The 20,247-nt window shown below is 50.4% G+C and overlaps 1 protein-coding gene across 1 annotated transcript in view; it reads right to left on the reverse strand.

Moving 5' to 3' along the window:
* SLIT1 (slit guidance ligand 1) overlaps positions 1-20,247 on the reverse strand; it is a 167,384-nt gene that overhangs the window by 25,534 nt on the left and 121,603 nt on the right. The window contains exons 14-25 of the mRNA XM_070469966.1: positions 19,119-19,282; positions 18,496-18,519; positions 18,228-18,372; positions 17,532-17,606; positions 17,243-17,386; positions 14,276-14,419; positions 13,824-13,990; positions 12,282-12,414; positions 11,198-11,266; positions 8,670-8,741; positions 6,659-6,730; positions 5,722-5,793 (exon numbers count right to left, since the gene is read on the reverse strand). Of these exons, the coding sequence (XP_070326067.1) occupies positions 5,722-5,793; positions 6,659-6,730; positions 8,670-8,741; positions 11,198-11,266; positions 12,282-12,414; positions 13,824-13,990; positions 14,276-14,419; positions 17,243-17,386; positions 17,532-17,606; positions 18,228-18,372; positions 18,496-18,519; positions 19,119-19,282 (1,281 nt within the window). The remainder of the gene's footprint in view (positions 1-5,721; positions 5,794-6,658; positions 6,731-8,669; positions 8,742-11,197; positions 11,267-12,281; positions 12,415-13,823; positions 13,991-14,275; positions 14,420-17,242; positions 17,387-17,531; positions 17,607-18,227; positions 18,373-18,495; positions 18,520-19,118; positions 19,283-20,247) is intronic.

Genomic DNA, 20,247 nt, shown 5'->3' on the forward strand with positions numbered 1-20,247 from the left:
AGGATGGATGGATAGAGAAATGGAGGAAAGATGAGTTAACTGTAAAATCCAAGTGGACAGCAGCAGAGATGTGTAGGCGGTGAGGAGCACTCGTAATCACGATGGCCTGATTATGGCATGTGGTTAGAACTCTGGTGGATATGAGAAATAACCTGCGTACAGGCAAGGAAAGAACCCAGAGCTGAATGAATCATCTGAGGTTCCGCTGCAAGTTGACGGCAAGACAGAGACCTGATGCCACATCCTGATTCCTACTCTAAAGTTCAAGGGGTTTAAATATGGTGGACCTCACTCCCCCACACACACACCCTCAGCCCACCCACCCACCCTGCATATTGCCAGTGAAGAGGAGAGGACCAGGTCAGAGTCACACTAAGAACAGAGGTCACCTCTGAGAGCCAGGAACACCGGACACTAACTCTTGGGCAACCCCTGACTTGGGACAGAGCCATGGGCCTCTCCTTCCCTTCAGACTGCCTGTGGCCTTCATGAAGCCCAGAAAGAATGCAGTGAGTCTGTACTATCCTTTTCTCATTCCTTGACCCCTTGTACTTGCTCACAGACTCCTCAAGAAATAGTTGCATCTTCTCATGCAGAATAAATAATAGCTACATGTGTGTACATGCACATATATTCCATTGGGCACACACCTGAATACAAACATATGTACACTTCTCAGGCTGCTGCCTAGTTCCATTGGAAACCCTGGGTATAAAGGGAAGAATGTATTCACAAGGTTGCTTCATAATAATGGGAGATTTCTTCCACATAGATGCTATTTTAGGGGGAAACAGGGCAACTAACAAACATATCTAATTGGTAGTGCTAATGCCCTGTTCTGCAATTACCACTTCCACTGAGCTCTACCAATTACCACTGAGCTCTACTTACTGGGGTTTTTTTGTTGTTTTGTTTTTTCTGACAAGTTAGATCTGGATCTGGCTTCTAGCCTGATATCACTGTTCTCCTAAAGTCTGAATTTATAGACAGGCATGGGCTCAAAATCTGGCTTTGCAGCTTCAGGTTTTTGTTCACACAAAGCATGTGTTGTCTTCCTCTTGAAGCCCCCTTCCACCTCCCTCCTCACCCCATCCCTCCAGGTTGTCACAAAGCACTGGCATTGGGTGTCTTGCATCATACATCAAACTCCCCCTGGCTATCTATTTTACACATGGTCATGTGTATGTATTAAAAGGAAGAGACATTACTTTGCCGACAAAGGCCCATCTAGTCAAGGCTATGGTTTTTCCAGAGGTCATGTATGGATGTTAGAGTTGGACGCTAAAGAAAGCTGAGCGCCGAAGAATTGATGCTTTGAACTGTGGTGTTGTAGAAGGCTCTTGAGAGTCCCTTGGACTGCAAGGAGATCCAACCAGTCCATCCTAAAGGAGATCAGTCCTGGGTATTCATTGGAAGGACTGATGTTGAAGCTGAAACTCCAGTACTTTGGCCACCTGATGCAAAGAACCGAGTCATCTGAAAAGACCCTGATGCTGGGAAAGATTGAAGGTGGGAGGAGGAGGGGATGACAAAGGATGAGATGGTTGGATGGCATCACCGATTCAATGGACATGAGTTTGGGTGAACTCCGGGAGTCAATGATGGACAGGGAGGCCTGGTGTGCTGCAGTCCATGGGGTCGCAAAGAGTTGGACATGACCGAGTGACTGAACTGAACTGAACTGGTGTTTCAACGCTATTCTATCAAAGATTATTTGAATCAGTAAATTTCAGTTGAAAATGGAATTGAAAGTTAGATATATCATTTCAAAATACACATTTTGTTCTTTCTCTACCCATAAATATGTTACAATGTCTGAATGTTCTTTTTCAACAGGAGAGGACATATGTACACCTATGGCCGATTCGTGTTGATGAATTTAAAAACCATCACAGTACTGAAAAGTAATTACCCTCCAATTAAAATAGATAAATTTTAAAGAGGAAAAAAAATGTTGTTTATTTCCCTTTTGAAAAGCAAAGTGTCTAGATTTTGAGCTGAGGGCAAGATCAGAACATCCTTGGGCACTATTCAGTTTTTACAGGGAAGGAGAGGTAAAGCCCAAGCAAAAGAGATGGACTTCCCTGGTGGTGCTAGCAGTAAAGAACCAGCCTGCCAAAGCAGGAGACATAAGAGATGCAGGTTTGATCCCTGGGTCTGAAGATCCCTTGGAGGACAGCATGGCAACCCACTCCACTATTCTTGCCTGGAAAATCCCATGGACAGAGGAGCCTGGCAGGTTACAGTCCATAGAGTCACACAGAGTTGGACTTGACTGAAGTGACTTAGCACACACGCATGCAAACGGACAAAACACACGATGGAGGAAGAGGTGGGCCAGATGCTTGAAAAGGCCTTTCCTGGCAAGGGGGAGAGCTGGAGCAGAAGGTCAGCACAGCCCAGGGGTAAGCAAGGGAGAGGAGAGCAGTGTGGGCCCAGAGCAGCAGCAGACCTGGCCCATCAAACACACACATGTGAACTCTCTAGAGAGAAGCATGACCAATTTAGGTCCTCAGAATTCCTAACATCAGCAAACAATGAGCTCACAACCAAAAATTACTAAACATAGATAGAATCAAGACCCTGTGAATGGCAGTCATCAAGAACAGTGGACAACACGACCCCTGCCTGGTCTTGGTCCAGAGCCACCGTCTCCAGCCAGGCTGCCTCCTGACTCTTCCCATCCCATCCAGCTTCCGTGTGTCACCATGGCTTTCCAGGAGTTTTCACAACTTAATTCTTCCTTGATTCCCTTCTATCTACAAAACAAAACTCAAACTCCTCAGCAGAGAGGCCTTTCACAACAGAAAGGCAGCGTCCGTTTCTACACTCTTGTCTTCCTACCCCAAATTTCTTACCTAACCCAACTCCCTATATCCACATATTACACACACAGTAAGCGTGTGTGTGTGCTCATTCAATCATGTCTGATTCTTTGTGATTCTATGGACTGTAGCCCACCAGGCTCCTCTGTCCATGGGATTCTCCAGGTAAGAATACTAGAGTGGGTTGCCATGCCCTCCTCAAGGGGATCTTCCCAACCCAATAACTGAACCTGCATCTCCTACATTGCAGGTGGATTCTCTACCCCCACTGAGCCAGCTGGGAAACACGCTGGACAGTGTAGCCTCCCTGAATACATCACTCACTTTCTTGCCTCCGTGCCTTTGCATAAGCTATTCCCTCTTCCTGGAATGTCCTTCCCTATCTTCTCCAAATGGCAAATTCCTAGTGCCTTTCCCAAGGCAGTAAAGGTGGCACCTCCTCTCTGAAGGTCATCTGACTTCCCCAGAGTTAGTCACTGCTTTCTTTGAATTTGTTTTGTAATATCCCAGATGGTCACAGAAGGCAGCAACTTTGTGTTAGTAAATTCTTCAGCATTTGACTCACTGTGGCTCCTCAGGACATATTTATTGAGGCAATAAAGAATAAATAAAGAGCTTTGGAATCAGACACACCTATGTTCAAATCCTGTCTCTGTCATTTCCTAGCTTTATGACCTAGGGAATCTGTTTGACTGAACCTGGGACTATAAAATGTATATAATAAACCCTGCCACAGAGGACAAAACCCATTACCCCTTCCACTCCCGTGGCAGACATCACTAATCATTGCACTCTGCCCACCAAGTCTTAGAATCTTCAGTGTGGATTCAAGGCAGCCCCTGTCTTATTTATGAAGCTGGCTAATGGCACAAAAGCTACTTCCCATCTGAAAGTAAAGTCCTTGTCCCAAGCTAACTCACAATGAGTGGCACTTATTACTATTTTATTTCCTCAAGTCTAAGATTGTTAGATGCCTGCTATGGGAAAGGTAGGGAAATGTTTCCATATTAAGTACCCACAGATCATCTCTAAGATATACTCTGATCTCAGAGATTACAATGTGGAAATGATGAGTCTTATTAGAGCTGAGAAAATCTATGGAGGTTGTTGAGTGAATGAACTTCAAGCAGAGATGCTGGGGACCCTAAAAGGCTCTCTGATCTGGATTTGCCTGCCTACTTAGGCCCTGGCCATGTGGCTGTGAGGCAGAGAGCATGAGGACACGGTAATGCCCAGGGTCCCGACTGCATCCATCTGGCCTGAACACGACCTCGGCCTATAGCTGAAACGATATGAAAGGACATATTTGCTCTGTACCCGGCCCCACCTTCAGAATTAGGATGACTCTAATTAATCCTAATTCATGGCCCCCTGCTTTTATACTCCCTCATTTTTAAATTATGGTAAAATACCAATCACATAAAATTTTCCATTTTGACCATTTTAAGTGTACATCTCAGTGGCATCAATTACACACACAATATTGTGTAACCATCACCACCATCTGGAGAAGAAAATGGCAACCCACTCCAGTATTTCATGGGCAGGGGGATTTCATGGATAGGGAGGATTTCATGGACAGAGGGATTTCATGGACAGGGGAGCCTGGTGGGATCGCAAAGAGTCGGACACGACTGAGTACACAGCACCACTATCTGGTTCCAAAACTTTTTTATCACCTTGAACAGAAACTCTTTACCCATTAAACACAAATTCCCTTTTCCTCCTCTTCTTAGCTCCTGGCAACCACCATTCTTCATTCTGTAGCTACAGATTTGACTAGTCTGGGTCCCTCATTTCAGTGGAATCATACAATATTTGTCCTTTTATGTCTGGGCTCTTTCACTTAGCTATTTCACATATTTTAAAGGTCTGCTCATGTGTCAGAACTTCATTCCTTTTTATGGCGGAATACTGTACCTTACTGTACTGTATTTTTTTGTCCATTCATCAGTCCGTGGATACCTGGGTTGTTTCTGCTGTATAGTTATTGTGTGAATAATGCTTCTATAAACAGGGTGTACAGGTATCTGTTTGAGTCTTTGCTTTCACTTCTTTGGGATTCATGCTTAGGAGTGGAATTGCTGACTTATATGGTACTACATTCAGCTTTTTGAGGAATTGAGCATACTGCTTTTTAAGAATGCTCTTGGTGTTGCCAGCTAAATGGTTTTGGAAGCCCTTCTGCATCCAATGAAAGTGAAAGTTGCTCAGTTGGATCTGCCTGCAATGCGGGAGACCTGGGTTTGATCCCTGAGTTGGGAAGATCCCTGGAGAAGCGAACAGCTACCCACTCCAGTATTTTGGCCTGGAGAATTCCATGGGCTGTATAGTCAAATGGGGTCACAAAGAGTCAGATATGATTGAGTGACTTTCACTTTCATTTACATTTCATTTCAGCATCCAGTTATACCAATTATACTCCTTGGGAGTACTATATTTCCAGAGCTTATCATCTACCATGTGAAGTCAGAGGCACAATACTGTCATCGTGCTTCAGAGAACAGGCTTTGAGACTTAAGACTCAGCCCCTATTGTTGCCCTATGCAACTTTGGGTGAGTGTGTCAAATTTCTGGACCTGCATCCTCATGTGGAAGATGGGAATAATGGTAGCTATGTTGAAGGAGTGCTAAGAGGCTGCATTAGCTGATGGAGGTGCAGTGCTCGGCAGTCAATACAAGGTCATGACTACTTTTATTATTGCTCGTGAGGAACTGTTCTCAATCCCTTTTTTACAACTGATGGTGCACTGAATGTGTAAGAGTCTGAAACAGGAAGCATTTGAAGCTCACAAGCTAAATTAAAAGTAATAATCTCAAGAGGCGACATCTTTCTTGGAATCCAAGTTCCATTTAAATCCAAAGAGGTGCTGAGGACTGGGTCAGAGTTACTTACAGGTGAGACAGGGAAGTCACGTCTGCAAAGATGCCCTCTTGGAGGGTGGAGATGTCATTGCCATGCAGGGACCTGAAGAGAGAAGAGGCCGTCAGGACTCAGCCTGAGACGGAGACTCAGGAACTGATGCAGAGACGCCCTCTGCTGAGAAGGGCATGTTTGAGGGAGAGGGTCCCTGAGTGAGAGATCCTGCTAGGATGGCCACTGGCAAGGAGAGGCTAGCACAGGCTCTGTGACTGTCACAGCCACGCTGACCCTCAGCCCCGCCGGAGGCCCCCGCTTATGCTGTCATGACTAACACACGTACCATGTCTGTTCACAGGACAAACGGACATGCGCCCTCCCTAACTCAGCCAGGGAGCCTGAGGGGGACAGGCTTCTTCCCGAAAGGGAAGCTACTAGTGAGACCCTGGCTGAGGGTGAAGAATGCGCTGCCAGAGGACTTGGGGCAAGGATATTCCAGAGGCCGTGCTGTGAGCACAGGGCTGTGAGCCACAGGCCACACCTTGCAGTGGGAATTCTTGAGAGCAAGTTCAACATTCACCATTTGACTCACATGCCAGCGAGGGGCTACCTTACCTTGAATGCCTAGGAACTTGCCCCCGTACACATACGGCAAACAACTTGGGGCCGACAGCAGCCCCTGGTTGCTGGATTCTCTGAGACAGAAGACTTAAGCCCCTTCTGTCTATGCAACTTTGGGTGAGCGTTCCCCAAAGTCTCCCATGTATTCCTGGGCCTCCGTTAGGAGCCCAAATGAGAGTGGACTGGCCTTCCACTTTGGACACAGTTGGCCCTGCTGGGACCCTGGACACGGGGACACTCCTGCCCAGCAGCGGGGTGAGGAGGGACGCGGGGACATTCCTGTCCACCGGTGGATGAGGAGGCCCCTCGTGCGGCAGATTTCCCCAGAGGAGTGGAGAATGGGGATACTCACAGCAGGCGCAGGGAGCGAAGCCCCTGGAAGGCCAGAGGAGGGATACACTGCAGGGCGTTGTAGCTGAGGATCCTGGGGGAAGGAGGAGCGAGGGAGGGTGGGGGGAAGGGAGGGAGGAAGGGGGAAGAGTTATTAAGGGGTGCCGCCTCTGGTGCTGATGCAGATGGTCACCATCTTGACCATGGTGATGATTCCGTGGGCATGAACATAAATCAAAATGTGTCAACTTTTACACTTTAAGGATATACTATTAGATACTAATTATACTTCACTAGAGCTATTTTTAAAATAATAACAAGAGAAATGAGACATTTTTATCACAGCAAAGGTCTGTTCCTCCTTACAGCTGCCAGGATCGCCTAGCCCAGGATTTCTCAGCCTCAGCACTGTTGACAATTCCTTGTTGGGGGTGGAGGGGGGCTGCCCTGTGTGTGCTGTAGGGGTGCTGAGCAGCATCTCTGGCCTCTGAAAATGAAATGCCAGGGGTTCCCCCTGCCCTCCGCCAGCTATGACAGCCAAAAATCCTCAACTATTCCTGAGTGCTCCCTGGGGGGCAGAGCCACCCCTGGTTACCAATGCCACAGGCCATGGCAGCTTCACACATAGGTTCATAAAGAAAAAAAATTGCCTGCCAATCCAGTTCCACAAGGATCAAGCCATTATTGACAGTGCACCCTGAGGGGAATTCAGAAAAGAGAAAGACAGAAAACATTCTGTGCTTTGAATATACTGGCCTTTAGAGAGTTCACATGCAAATCTAAGGAAAAAAATTCAAATGACCCCAGACTCTTGCATCCTCCCATAGGTAGAAAAGCACTAAAGTCATTCACTTGAGATATGTTTTTTGTGATTAGCAGTAACCTTTTGATGTGTGACTACATGTTTTTCTCAGGAAAAAAGTTCCTCTGTATCCTGGCTCCTCCCTTACCTCTTCAGAGCAGTTCCTCAGACCTATCTGAGAGGCCATCTATGGGCTTAACTCAACTTTTATGTTATGTATTTTTCTTTCAGTCAATAGGCTCATGAAGACTTTGAAGTGGGAACCCAGGGCAGGAAAATGCAGCAGACCCAGGGCAGGAAAGTGCAGCGTTTCATGGCCTCAGGCCCACATTTTGTGCCTGGGGTCCTGCCTGGGTCAGGAACCTGTCTTTTGGGATACTGGCTCTGCTATTTGACCACAGTAGGGCCTAAGGGAAAGTTCTTAAGTTCTTGGCACATCATCTTAAAATGAGGTGTTGGGAAGGTGAACAAAATACCTTCTTAAGCAGGCAAATATAAGCAATGCTTGTTACTACTTTCCAACCAATTGCTTGGAATGTAAGTAAAGCAATCATTAAAATATCTTAGAACATAGGCACAAAAATGTTCAGAGTCACCATTCGCAATAGTCCAAACTGGAAACAATCCAAATATTCATCAACAGTAGAATGGATGAGGAAAGTGTGGCATATTCCTACAAAGGAATACTATATAGCAATGAAAATGAAGAGACCACAGTTTCACACAGACACAATAGTAAATAAAAGAAGACAGACATAAAAGACTATATCCTATATGATTCAATTTATATAAGGCTCAAAAATGGGCAAAATTAAACTTCATTGTGTAGAAATACGTGTGTAGATGGCACTATAAAGACCAAAGAGATCATTGTAGAAGTCTGAGTAGGGACGGCCTCAGGTGCAGGGAGAGAAAAGAAGAAGAATCAGGAAGGGACAGGGGACTCTTGGGGTGCTAGCTGTGTTCTAAGTTTTGCCTTAGGTATTTATACATGTGCTAGTTTTATGACTATTTGTTAAATTGTATGTTTATGTTCTTTGCACTTTTCCATATATATGCTATATTTCACAATAAAAAAAAAATGTTTCTGAAAAGTCTTTTTGGCCAGCAGGCCCTGGCACCCTCCCTGGAGGCTGAGGGAGGCTACGTGGGGACACCTGCTGATGACCGAGGCTTGGGGAGAGACCTGGTAACCATGAGCCCTCCCTCCTCCTCCCCCCATGGGACTCACAGAGTGGTCAGCTGACTCATGTTGGTGAAGGAGGAATTGCTTAAGGAACTGATCTTGTTGTTACTCAGGTCCCTGGAAAAGAAAAAAAAAAGTATCATCATTTAGAAAGAAAAGACTCCTTTCCCACTCTGGCCACAGCCATCTCCCAGCCAGGGGGGCAAGTGGCTCTGACCGCTGGCAGGTGGGAGCTGATGGAAGAGGCATTTGGTTCACAACCAGCTACAGCTCCCCAGCTCTGATCCCTGAACTCCCGCTCTGCCCCCAGGGTTCCGGGTCTCCATTTCTTCATCCCGCACCCTGGCGCCACCCCTGCCCACCATGGAAATACTCCCACCAAGGGCATCCGGGTCTCTCAACTGCCAGGTGGGAGGGGCTCTCTTCCTTTCTCTCTCACTAGCACCTTACGTGGGTTCGTTCACTCCCCCTCCCTATAATCCTATGGAAGAGGTAGTAAAGAAGGGGCAGGGTCTCGGGGTGATGAGGTGACCCACCCAGGGCCACACAGCCGGGAGGAGGTTCGGCCAGAGTCAAACCCTCGTCCATCGGCCCCTAAGGCCCTGGTCACTAAATGTGCTCTCAGAGTGACCCTGCAGTGCTGACCCTATTGACCACCCTCTTCTCAAGCCTCTCCTCCGCCTCCAGTCTCCACGCACTCCCCCTTGCCGCTCAGCTGCACTTCTCCTCAGCCACCCCTGACGGACGGTCGTCACTAAGCCCTGGTCTTGCTTCCTCTTCCTGTAGTCCTTCCGCCCTCCCGGGTGCTCCAGGATTCCCTCCGCGTCGGGCACAGACGGTGTCCTCCACGGTCCCAGCCGGACCTCTCTTTCCCCGTGATAAAGGAGGTGCTGGTATTTCAGACCCGACAGGCAGCTTCATAGTACCAACTGCCTTGACTTCAGTCCCCTCTCCCTCCCTTCCTCTTCAAGTATATCCACATCACTAGTGAAGCTGCCTCAAATTAGACCAAAAAGTGCTGTCTCTCTCTCTGTCAGCTACAAAGCACTCTAACTACCATCTTCACCTCACCATTGGAACAGTCACTCAAAACACAATGGCTAGGTCATCAGCAAAGACAGAAAAACGAAAGTGTCAACATTCTGTTAAGTCAGTACTACTCAACGTGAACTTGAACTGAATGTCCCCAAACAAGGGACCTGTGCCAAAATGCAATCACCTATGGGCTTCCCTGGTGACTCAGGTGGTAAAGAATTGGCCTGCAATGTGGGAGACCTGTGTTCGATACCCGGGTTGGGAAGATTCCCTGGAAGAGGGCATGGCAATCCACTCCAGTATTTTTGCCTGGAGAATCCCCAAGGACAGAGGAGCCTGGCAGGCCACAGTTCATGGGGTTGTAAAGAGTCGGACACGACTAAGCACAACATGATACTAAACACATAACTTAGTTTAGCTAACATTTTTTCCATAGCAATACTTTCCCAATGAAGGAAGAAACTGTGTTGATAAAAATTCTGATGCAAGTTCTTTATCTAATTGCAGGCACTTTACAAAGAGTTCTCAAACTGCCATTGACCCACAGACCACACTTTGAGTAGCAGTGCTCCAAGGCACTTAAGATGAAATATTCTCTGGGCTTCTTTTTGACAGAATCTGGACAATGGGCAGACAAAGACAATTGAAGTCAGCTGTTGATTAAACTGGAAGGCTAAGAGGAGCTAAACTTATTATGAGGCTTACTTTGTACATTTTCATGAAGTAGAAAGGTCAAAGGTGGAAATAACAGAATAGTAGATGTTAGCCTACAGAAAAAGTTAATTACAGATGCGTATTTGAGGCTGCCACATCTCATATTTGGTTTGGAAGCCAACGTTGGATCAAGAAGTTTTCCATAACTCTCTACTTCTGCTCTGGCTCCTACCTTTGCAAGGATAACCCTCATTAATAGTAATTATCAGCTTCCAGGGACACTTCAGGGATGGTGCGGGCAGAAGCAATCCCAGTCCAACCCCAGAGCCAGGAACAATGCAATTCCTAAGAATGGCCACTAGGTGGCAAAACAGTTCTATGCACAGATGTTCCCAACAGGATGCAGTGAAATTAAAGAACAGATCAGTACCAGACAGGGAACATAGCCAATATTTATAATAACTATAAATAGAGTATATTCCTTAAAAATTGTGAATCACTGTATTGTACACCTGTAACATATACTATTGTACATAAACTATGTGAAGTGAAGTGAAAGTCACTCAGTCGTGTTTGATTGTGACTCCATGGCCTATACAGTCCAAGGAATTCTCCAGGCCAGAATACTGGAGTGGGTAGCCTTTCCCTTCTCCAAGCGATCTTCCCAACCCAGGGATCGAACCTAGGTCTCCTGCATTGCAGGCGGATTCTTTACCAGCTGAGCCATAAGGGAAGCCCAAGAATACATAAACTATACTTCAATTAAAAAAAAAACAAAATGAATAAACCAGAGTGGGGTCTGTAGGGAATTCCAGGAAAGCTGGAGCAATAACAGCTCGATCCCTACGGCCCTCCTGTCCTCTGAGACGGGCCAGGATACTCACACAAGCTGCAGGTACTTGAAGGTGGACAGCTGTGCTGGAACCAGCGTGAACTGGTTCCCGTCCAGGTAGCTGCAGGAGAGAACCGCAGTTAGTGCAGCCACCTCAGCCTCAAGCAGAGTCCAGCACTGCAAGAACCTTCCCCTGCAGCCAGGGCCTTCTCACCCATGTCCTTTCCTACCGATGGACTACACATTTGGCCCTGAATCATTAACTGGAGGAGAAAATACAGACATTTCTTAGGCCATCTGGGAAGGTGCCACCAAAAAACTTGGTAGAAGCCACGGACACATGAAGCCTCCTATGGCTTTCTTCCTGAGCCCCTGCCTGGCCCCCTCAGCATCCTCCCTGTCAGCGGACACCACAGGCTCAGTCCAGGGGCCTCTGCCCTCCGCTCTTTCCTCTCCAATCTTTCCGGCCACACAGGTCTGATTGGCCTGTTACTACCCACCTGCCAGCCCTCAGCAGCTTGCAGGTCCTTCTCTCTGTCTGCTGGTGAGGTGCCTGAGGCTGGTCCCCGACCCCAACACTCCCAGACCTGAGTTCTGTGTTTTCACACCCACATGGGCTTCCCCTGGCTCCATCAGCACCACACTGCCTGTTCCTAAACCAGCCAGGCGCAGGACCCTGAGAGGAATCTCCACCTCCCTCTGCAGCCTGTTCCATGACTGACTTAGCGTCTCCCACCCACTGGTCTCTAATCATTCACTTTTGTTCCGTTCTCATATCCCCCCCTCCCTGATGGCACCAGCCCCCAGGCCTGGGCTCCTGCAGCAGCTTTCTTCTGTTCTCCCCACCGGGGCCTCCATTCTGCTTCTTACTACATAACCACCACCCAATCACTGTCCTTAAAGCCCAGCCGCTGAACTCCCTGTCAAGTTTCCCAGGGCTCCCCTTGTCTACAGGGCAGAGCTTGGGATTCGAGATGCTGTGACCTGCCCTCCCAGCCCCACGACCACAGCCATCAAAAAGCCAACCTGAGCTCCTGGAGCTGCAGCCCCACCAAGAGCAGCCCTTAGGATGCCTTGTCCACCCTCCAGAGGTCCTGGTCACCCTCTCCTCCTGCCAGCAGGCGGGGGCTACTCACAGCTCTGTGACATTCTTGGGGATGCCCTTGGGCAGGTTCTGGAGGTGCTTGTTGCTGCATCGAACCACGGTGTCCAGGCAGGCGCACTCCTGGGGGCACTGCGGGCGAGGCAGGCAGCCCCCCTCCTCCTGGCCTGGGGAGGAAGGTGAGAAGCCACGTCAGTGAGGGGACAGGCCTCCTCAGGGCCTCATGCAGCCAGGGCCCCGCTTCAGGGCACCTCGGAACAGAGGCGTCTTGCTGACACCACGCTGTATGCCAGTCAGTCCTCTCGGCTGCAGCCCTCCTCCACCATGGCCAAAGCCCTTTGGATCTGTTTTGAGGTTAGAATCGGTCTTGGGTTCACCTCTTCCACCTCAGGCCTGGGATGGACCTGGGCACAGCAGCGAAGGAGGATGGCAGCCCCACCATTTCTTGAGCACCTACTGTGTGCCGGACACTGTACCAAATGCAATTTCTTTAATGATGCGGTAAACGGGGACCACCATTGCTCCTAGAATGTGAGCGTCATGGGGACGGAGACCTGTGTCCCTTTCTTCTCTGTTCACTGAAGGGGCCCAGGACTGAGAGCAGGGCCTGGCCCATATCAGCCTCCAAACAGGTCAGTTGAATGAAGGAATGAAGGACTTTCTATCTTACTGAGATTTGGAGAGGCTAAATAGCTTGCTCAGGTCAGGAGGTTGATCAGAGGCAACATGGAATCTGTACCCAGATCTGGCTGGCCCAGAATCTGAGCCCCTTCTTTCCCAACATCCTTCACAGATTCATTCATGTATTCAATGAATAGTTCTGAGCACCCTCTGTGTTCCTCTTTTCCTTCTGCTTGAGTGTAGGAGGGACGATAAGGACGTCAGGGTCCCAGGAAGCAGACGGGAAAGAGGATAGGAGGTGCTGAAAAAGGTGGGGAGAAGCCAGGAGGCTGAAGCTGAAGGCAGGTGGAGAAATTCCCAGTGCCGGGGCTCCTGAACACAGACACCTGGGCCAAGACAGGACCTTGCTCTGTCACTTCCAACAGGTGCCTATGTGTGTGATGCTCTGGAGGGGGAGGCGGGGGATGGAGGGATGGGCTAGATTCTGTGAGTGTGGGTAAAGAAGGACGTGACTCCAGGAGAGAGATCGAGGATTCAGGGAAAAGAGAACACTGACACAAGAAGTGACCCAAGTATGGAGGATGGGGGCCCCCAAGAGAGTCCCGGGGGGTACTGCAGACAAGCTGAATCCATGGTCTGGAGCCCTTAGCAACAGCTAGGAGGTAGGTCTCTGGGTTAAACATAAAGAAATTACACTAAGATGTTAACTATGATTTTCTCTGAGTGAGGAGCTAATAGGTAACATTTATGCCCTTCCTTTGTCTGTATTTCCCCATTTTTTAAAACAGTAAGCCCACTATTGTTCTTATAATCACACCGGAGACCCCACCAGGCTGAGGCAGGCGCAGAACTGAGTGGGTGTTCGTGCTCCTCGCCCCTCCCCAGGGGACCCCCCCTCTCTGGGGCACGACCACGCCCCATCCCCCCACCACCCAGGGGGGTGCCCACGCATTACCTTCTTCACATCTGAAGTCGGGGGCGGCCACATCCTGCAGGGGAATCTGCCGCAAGAAGTCTGGGTTCTGGCACCGCGGGTTCCCCGTCACGATCTTCCTCTTGCGCAGCCAGTCGCCCAGCCACGCCAGCTGGCAGTTGCAGTTGAAAGGGTTGGCCAGAAGGTTTCTGGAAGAGGCGGGAGGTGTGACCACGAAAACCCCCCCGGCCAGACTCAGTTGTCCCAGCAAAGCCGGCTCCCGCCCGCCACTTGCTGGCCACACGGTCGCCCACCACTCCCGGACCACCAGCAGCTACTAGGAGGTAGCATGTGAACGCGTAAGGACCCAAACACCTGAGTCCTTCACAGTCACCACGGAAGACCCGCCGCGTCCTGCAGTGGGGGACGAGCGGGCGGGGCTCCAGGGTTCAGCCCCGCCGGCGCCAGCCCTGCACCCTCGGAGCCGCACTCACACCGTGGAGAGGGCCTGGAGCGTGTCGAAAGCCCCCGGGGAGATGGTGGCGATCTGGTTGTCATAGAGCGAGAGGAGGCGCACGTTGCGCAGGCCCGTGAAGCTGTCGTTGTGGATGCAGCTGATGCGGTTGTTCCTCAGCATCCTAGGGCCGGGAGAGGAGGGGGAGCCGTGCTGTGCCCACCGCCATCCGCCTGACCTGTGCTCTGGCCACCAGCGGCCAGTTCACAAGTTCTCCTCCAGGGATGCTGGGCCACAGCGCGGGGAGCCCGGCGCCACACCAGTGCCTCTCTCCTGGCCTTCCTGCCCCTGAGATGCCTGCCTCTCCATCCTGCCCACACCGGTCCCCATGCTGAGGACCATCACCTTCATCCCGGGGTGCCCACAGCCTCCCCAACCTCCAGCCCACGCACCACGGTCAACACCTGAGACTTGCCTAACACTTAAACCTGGCCATGTCACTCTCCAGTCTAAAGACCACAGCAACCTCTAAACTGTGCACAGAATCCTGTTTAAACTCTTTACTACCCAGCCCCAGACCAGCACCTGCCCGCCTCCCCAAGGATGGTCACACTCTCCACCTCTCTGTCCTTCAGGCTTGCTGGCCAGACCAGCATCCCCACACCTTTCCCCAGCTATGAGCTCCTTCCAGAATGCCCTTCTTCCTCATTTATAGCTACAAAAGTCTCTGCTCCTCCTTGAACACCTGACCCTATTCTTTCCCACACAAAAACTAAAATCAAGCCTGACATAGGATAGGCAATTCACAAAAGAAGTTAAATGGTTTAAATTAAAATGGATGTACTAGGTGAGGGAGATTAAAAGGCACAAAATTCTGCTGTAAAATAAATGAGTCATGAGCATGAATGTACAGAAATAAATAGTTTATGAACATTCATTGAAAAATGTTCAAACTTACTAGTAATCAAGGACATTTAACTGACATTGCATCTTTGCCTGCCAAATTACAAAATCATTAAAAACATAATAATAATAACAATAAGTCCCAGAGTTGGCAAGAGGGTAGAAGGATGGGCACCTTCATGACAGCTGGCAGAACTACTGGGGACCTCCTGTAAGTGTGCCTGGTGAGATGTACCAGGAACCCTAACTGGGACCTGTGTGCTTTCACCCAGCAGGTCTGCCTTTAGAGATTTATCTTTAAGGTAATAATTCCTGATTGGCATAGAATTTCATGATAAAGACATTAATCACAGCATTGCTTGTAATAAAATTAGAATTAGCCTTAATCTCTAATAATTATGTAGCTCCTTTGTCCATGGGGATTCTCCAGGAAAGAATACTGGAGTGGGTTGCCATGCCTTTCTCCAGGGGATCTTCCAGACCCAGGGATCAAACCCAGGTCTCCCTCATTGCAAGCAGATTCTTTACCATCTGAGCCACCAGGGAAGCCCTATGTACTATGTATAATCATTCAAAGGAAATCATAAAGATGCTCACATTATGTTTAAGGAAGAAAAAAGATTACAAAATAAAATGTATTCAAGGATTTCATTAAGATATATCTATCTGTATGTTTGCATGCATGTATGTGGGTGTATGTGTGTATGCATGTAGGTACACGTGTGTGTGTGTGTTAATAATTAAGCGTGACCAATGCAGGGGTTATGGGCACTCCTTTTCCTGTGCCTGCACCACTCCTGCAGGATCTGTCCCAGCACCAGCCCTTCCTCTCTCTTCTGTCTACTCCGAGCCTTCCTTGGAAAGAACTCAAGTGACTGGTTGAATGCCCATGGCACCCTCTCTCAAGGAATACTGTGTGCGTGTTCAGTTGTTCAGTCATGTCCAACTCTGCGACCCCATGGACTGTAGCCCACCAGGCACCTCTGTCCACAGGATTTCCCAGGCAAGAATACTGGAGTGGTTGCCATTTCCTACTCCAGGGGATATTCCTGACCCATGTACTGAACCTGTGTTTCCTGTAATGCAGGCAGATTCTTCACCACTGAGCCATGTGGGTCCTTCAAGAATTTGTAGGCACGTATAAAAAAGAACGAGGCAGCCCTCTATGAAGGACCTGCCACACCAGTGGGAAAAAAAAAATCTGCAAAATACAGTGCAGAATTAAACCTTTTGTAAAACAGACAAATAAAAATCCACAGGGAGTCCTCTCATGCATTTGTTTACCTGATATAAACTCCATGACACGTGCTCAGAAAACAAATCTATAGCCTTACGGCCATCTGAGATTTAAATCCAGGGAGGTGGCTTCTAGAAGTGTTGTCCACATGGTAGACACTACCCACATGCGGCCATTTAAATTACTTAAAATGAAATGAAATTCAAAAGTCAGTGCCTCCATAGCCATGTTCACACGTCAAGTGCTCCCCAGACACATATGGCTATCAGACTGGACAGCGCAGATATAGCATGTGTCTGTCCCTGTGGCAAGTCTGACAAGACAGAACTGTCTCTTGGATGCTCTAAAGGTCTACACCATCACCTGAAGAGCTGGTGCTGCCTGGACAGAGAGAGGAGCTCCCTGCAGATTCACAGAGGAGTGACTGATTCCCGACGTCTGGAGAGCTCTGCCTGGGCTCTGAGTCATGGGGTCCCAGACTCCCACCTACACCGACTTGAGTCACCTCTGTGCCATGTCCCTGCCACTGTAGCACTGGTCACTCCTGAACTAAACACATGTGCTGTGATATCGCAGCCTGACCGCAGGTTAATGACAGGAGACCTCAAGAAGGGCCCACGTCCCCATTCCCTCACCTGCCATGAACCCCACACCCCAGGGAACAAGAAGACAGGTCTCATGCCACAGTGACCAGCATCTGATGACTTGGTATGCTTCAGCCAGGGTCCTCAGCCACAGCCCTTCAACTGCTGCAAGCTGGGGCCAGGGTAGAGACACCCCCTCACTCTTCCCTGCCCTTTAATGCAGGTGCCAGCGCTGTGACTCGGCTTCTGCCCCTGCCCCTCTGCTCTCTGGCCGCACACTCACAGCGTCCTCAGGCCATCCAGGCCCCGGAACATGCCACTCCGGATGGACTCCAGTTGGTTGGCGGTCAGGTGCAGCTCGCTCACTGAGGCTGCGCCCTCAAAGGCCCCGTCTTCAATCTCCGACACCTTGTTGTTGCTCAGATTGCTGGAAGAGGATTGCGGAGTTCAGGACCACCTTCCCTGCACCCAGCCCCCATGCACGGAGCCCTGACCCCCACGAGATTTAAGGATTTCCCTTCCCCATCCTGCCCAGCCTCCTGACTGCACCTTCCCGCCAATGGGTAACTCACATTTTCTTCAGATGGGTGAGTTTTTTAAACATCCCGGTGGCCTCCAGGATGGAAATCTCATTGTTGTTTAATCGTCTGTAAGAGACAATGAAGGGAACTTATACATCCATAAAGGACAGACATTAAGGTATCTTCCAAACTGAGATTATTTGGGACTCAAAAAAGGGGACCCCTGGAAGGATTTCTCTGGCTGGGCGAATTGATCCTATTTCAAAGGAAGGTTGGACCAAGTGCTGGGGGGTAAACGGGGGAAATTTTAACATGAAAAATGCCATGAAATGTACACATATAAATAACAGGCATGTGTAGGTGTCCACACACATGCATATACATGTGCACAAATCTTTCATTTTAGAGAAAGAACAATAAAAGAATGGCTTAGGCTACAACTTGAGCTAATGGAATCAGGTTCCCACAAAGAAAGCAAAAGCGTGATTGAGAGAGGCTGCCCTGGTTCAGGCTGGTGACCTGCTCTGGGGGCCAGAGACTGCCCTGGGGCGGAGGGGAAGTGTGTAGAACTGGGAGTCAGGGCACAGGGGCCACTCCCTGCCGGAGCCAGCAGCTGGCATGCTCCTGGGGTGGGGTCTCCAGTGGTCCCCAAATAAAGCTGCAGCAGAGGAAAAGCCAGAGAAGACCCAGGAGGGTCAGTGGGAGCTGGGGGGCAGGTGAGGGTGTGGGGCAGCTGGAGACCCTCACAGCTCGGCCGTGGTCTGGGGTATGCGCTCAGGGATCTTGGTGAGCTTCAGGCTGGAGCACTCCACCATGCTGGCCTCGCAGCGGCACTTGTGGGGACAGACCACGTCGCTATTGCACTCGCTATTCAGCCGGTAATCCTCTGTGCCTGGAGTAAGAGGGCGGAGGCCGAGGGCAGAGGGGCTGCCAGCAGCCCTGGCCTGCCTGCCCCAGCCCCCTGCCCACCCACTGGCACCTTCCCACCCAGGCTGGCCTTGGTGCCCCCTCCTACCTGGAATGAAGTACTGCTCTTTGGCTGGAGAGAGAAGGAGAAACACTACGATGCTGGGGTCATCCAGGACATGCAGGAAAGCCCAGATCCCCACCCTGCTGCCCAGCAGAAGCCACCCCAGGAACCAGGCTAGGGTTGCCAATCAAGGCCCTGGACCCCACCCACCCAGCTCCTGTGTGCAGGTCTTACTGCTGAGCACTGATGTTCCTTGCCCAGACCAATGGGAGTGGGGATGGTACCTCCCCCAAGTAAACCTCTCCCAGGGGGCACCAAAACCATGGTAATGTTCACAGGTGTGGATGGGCTCAGAGGCTGACCCCTTGCCACCTCATCTCTCTGAGGGGGGTTCCCAGGCCTCCTGGGTGTCTTCTAAGTCTTGAAAGAGCACCGTCCTGGGAGTGGAGCAACCTAGGTTCTTGCCGATCCTCCCTGGGGGATCTGCAGCCAGCTCCACCTCCTCCCCAGGCCTCAAAAGACAAGGACTGGGAACCAGTAGATCCAAGTCTACAATGTGGGTCCTACACCCTCCAGCATGGGTCCAGAGAGGTCCAGTCACCCTTGTTGGAACCACCCAGGAAACACCTCAGGGGCCCTGAGCAGCCTGAAGGCGGGTGGGCGGCTACCTGAGCACCGGAACTTCTTGCTTTTGATCTGGCCGATGCGCTTGTTGGCGAGGCGTCGGGGGCTGGCACAGCGGGCACCACTGGTCTCGATGGGGTTGGAGCGCAGGAAGTCTGCCAGCCACTTGAGGTTACAGTCACAGATGAAGGGGTTCTGGGCCAGATGCCTGTCCAGAGGGGGCAGGTTGGGGATGAAAGACAAAGCTGCTCACTTGTGCGGGTGGACCCCTGATGGGGCCTTGCTGGCTCGTGGTGGGGCCCAACTGGCCCCGACGGAGAAGTGCGCCTCCTGGGGACACCGCCTGGGGGCGCCCACCCTCTGCCAGAGCCTCACAGTGGGGACAGACCTCCATCCCCCTGGACCTTCCAGCTGTCCCTTCAAGCCTTACTCTGTCCCCTCTCCTTCTACTCACGTGTCCCTCCCTCTGTCCTGTGACAGACAGGAGTGGAAGCAGGAGTAACCTAGAGACCAGCCAAGGTACCCCTGTCCTTCCAAGAGCGAGATGATGGAATGGACATCGGAACCCAAGACGGTGAACATCCAGGGGCCTTTGGACCCCCAGTGCTATGCGTCCTGGACTGTCCCCTCCCTGTGGCCCCAGGCAGCAGCAGCGTCTCCCCCACAGCCTCGGTCAGGAGGGGGTGGTGGCCGGGGTGGCAAGGCTGCGGGCTGGGAGGTCTCTAAGTGCCTGCTGCAGGTCCCTCAGCTTTCAGTGGAATCTCCATTCCCACCCCAGGCCATGGGGCTGCCTCCCCTCGACTGTTTTACAGGACGTCTCTTGACACAGGAAACTCAGAAAGCATTGCTGAGTAGCTGCTTACTGGGGAGCCACTCATATCTTCTCACTGGCTCCCTGTGTTACCAGCAGGATACATGTGGGGAGGGGGCAGCTGACAGGTGACACCAGCTAAGGGCACACGGGTCACTGTAAGTGGCCACAGGGGGTCCTTTCCCATTGGCCCTAACCACTCTGCAGGGCTTCCCTGATGGTTCAGAGGGTAAAGAATCCACCTGCAATGCGGGAGACCTGTGTTTGATCCCTGTGTGGGAAGATCCCCTGGAGGAGGACATGGCAACCCACTTCAGTATTTTTGCCTGGAGAATCCCCATGGACAGAGGAGCCTGGCTGGC

Source organism: Odocoileus virginianus, chromosome 7, assembly GCF_023699985.2.
Source record: "Odocoileus virginianus isolate 20LAN1187 ecotype Illinois chromosome 7, Ovbor_1.2, whole genome shotgun sequence".
Lineage (NCBI taxonomy): Eukaryota > Metazoa > Chordata > Mammalia > Artiodactyla > Cervidae > Odocoileus > Odocoileus virginianus.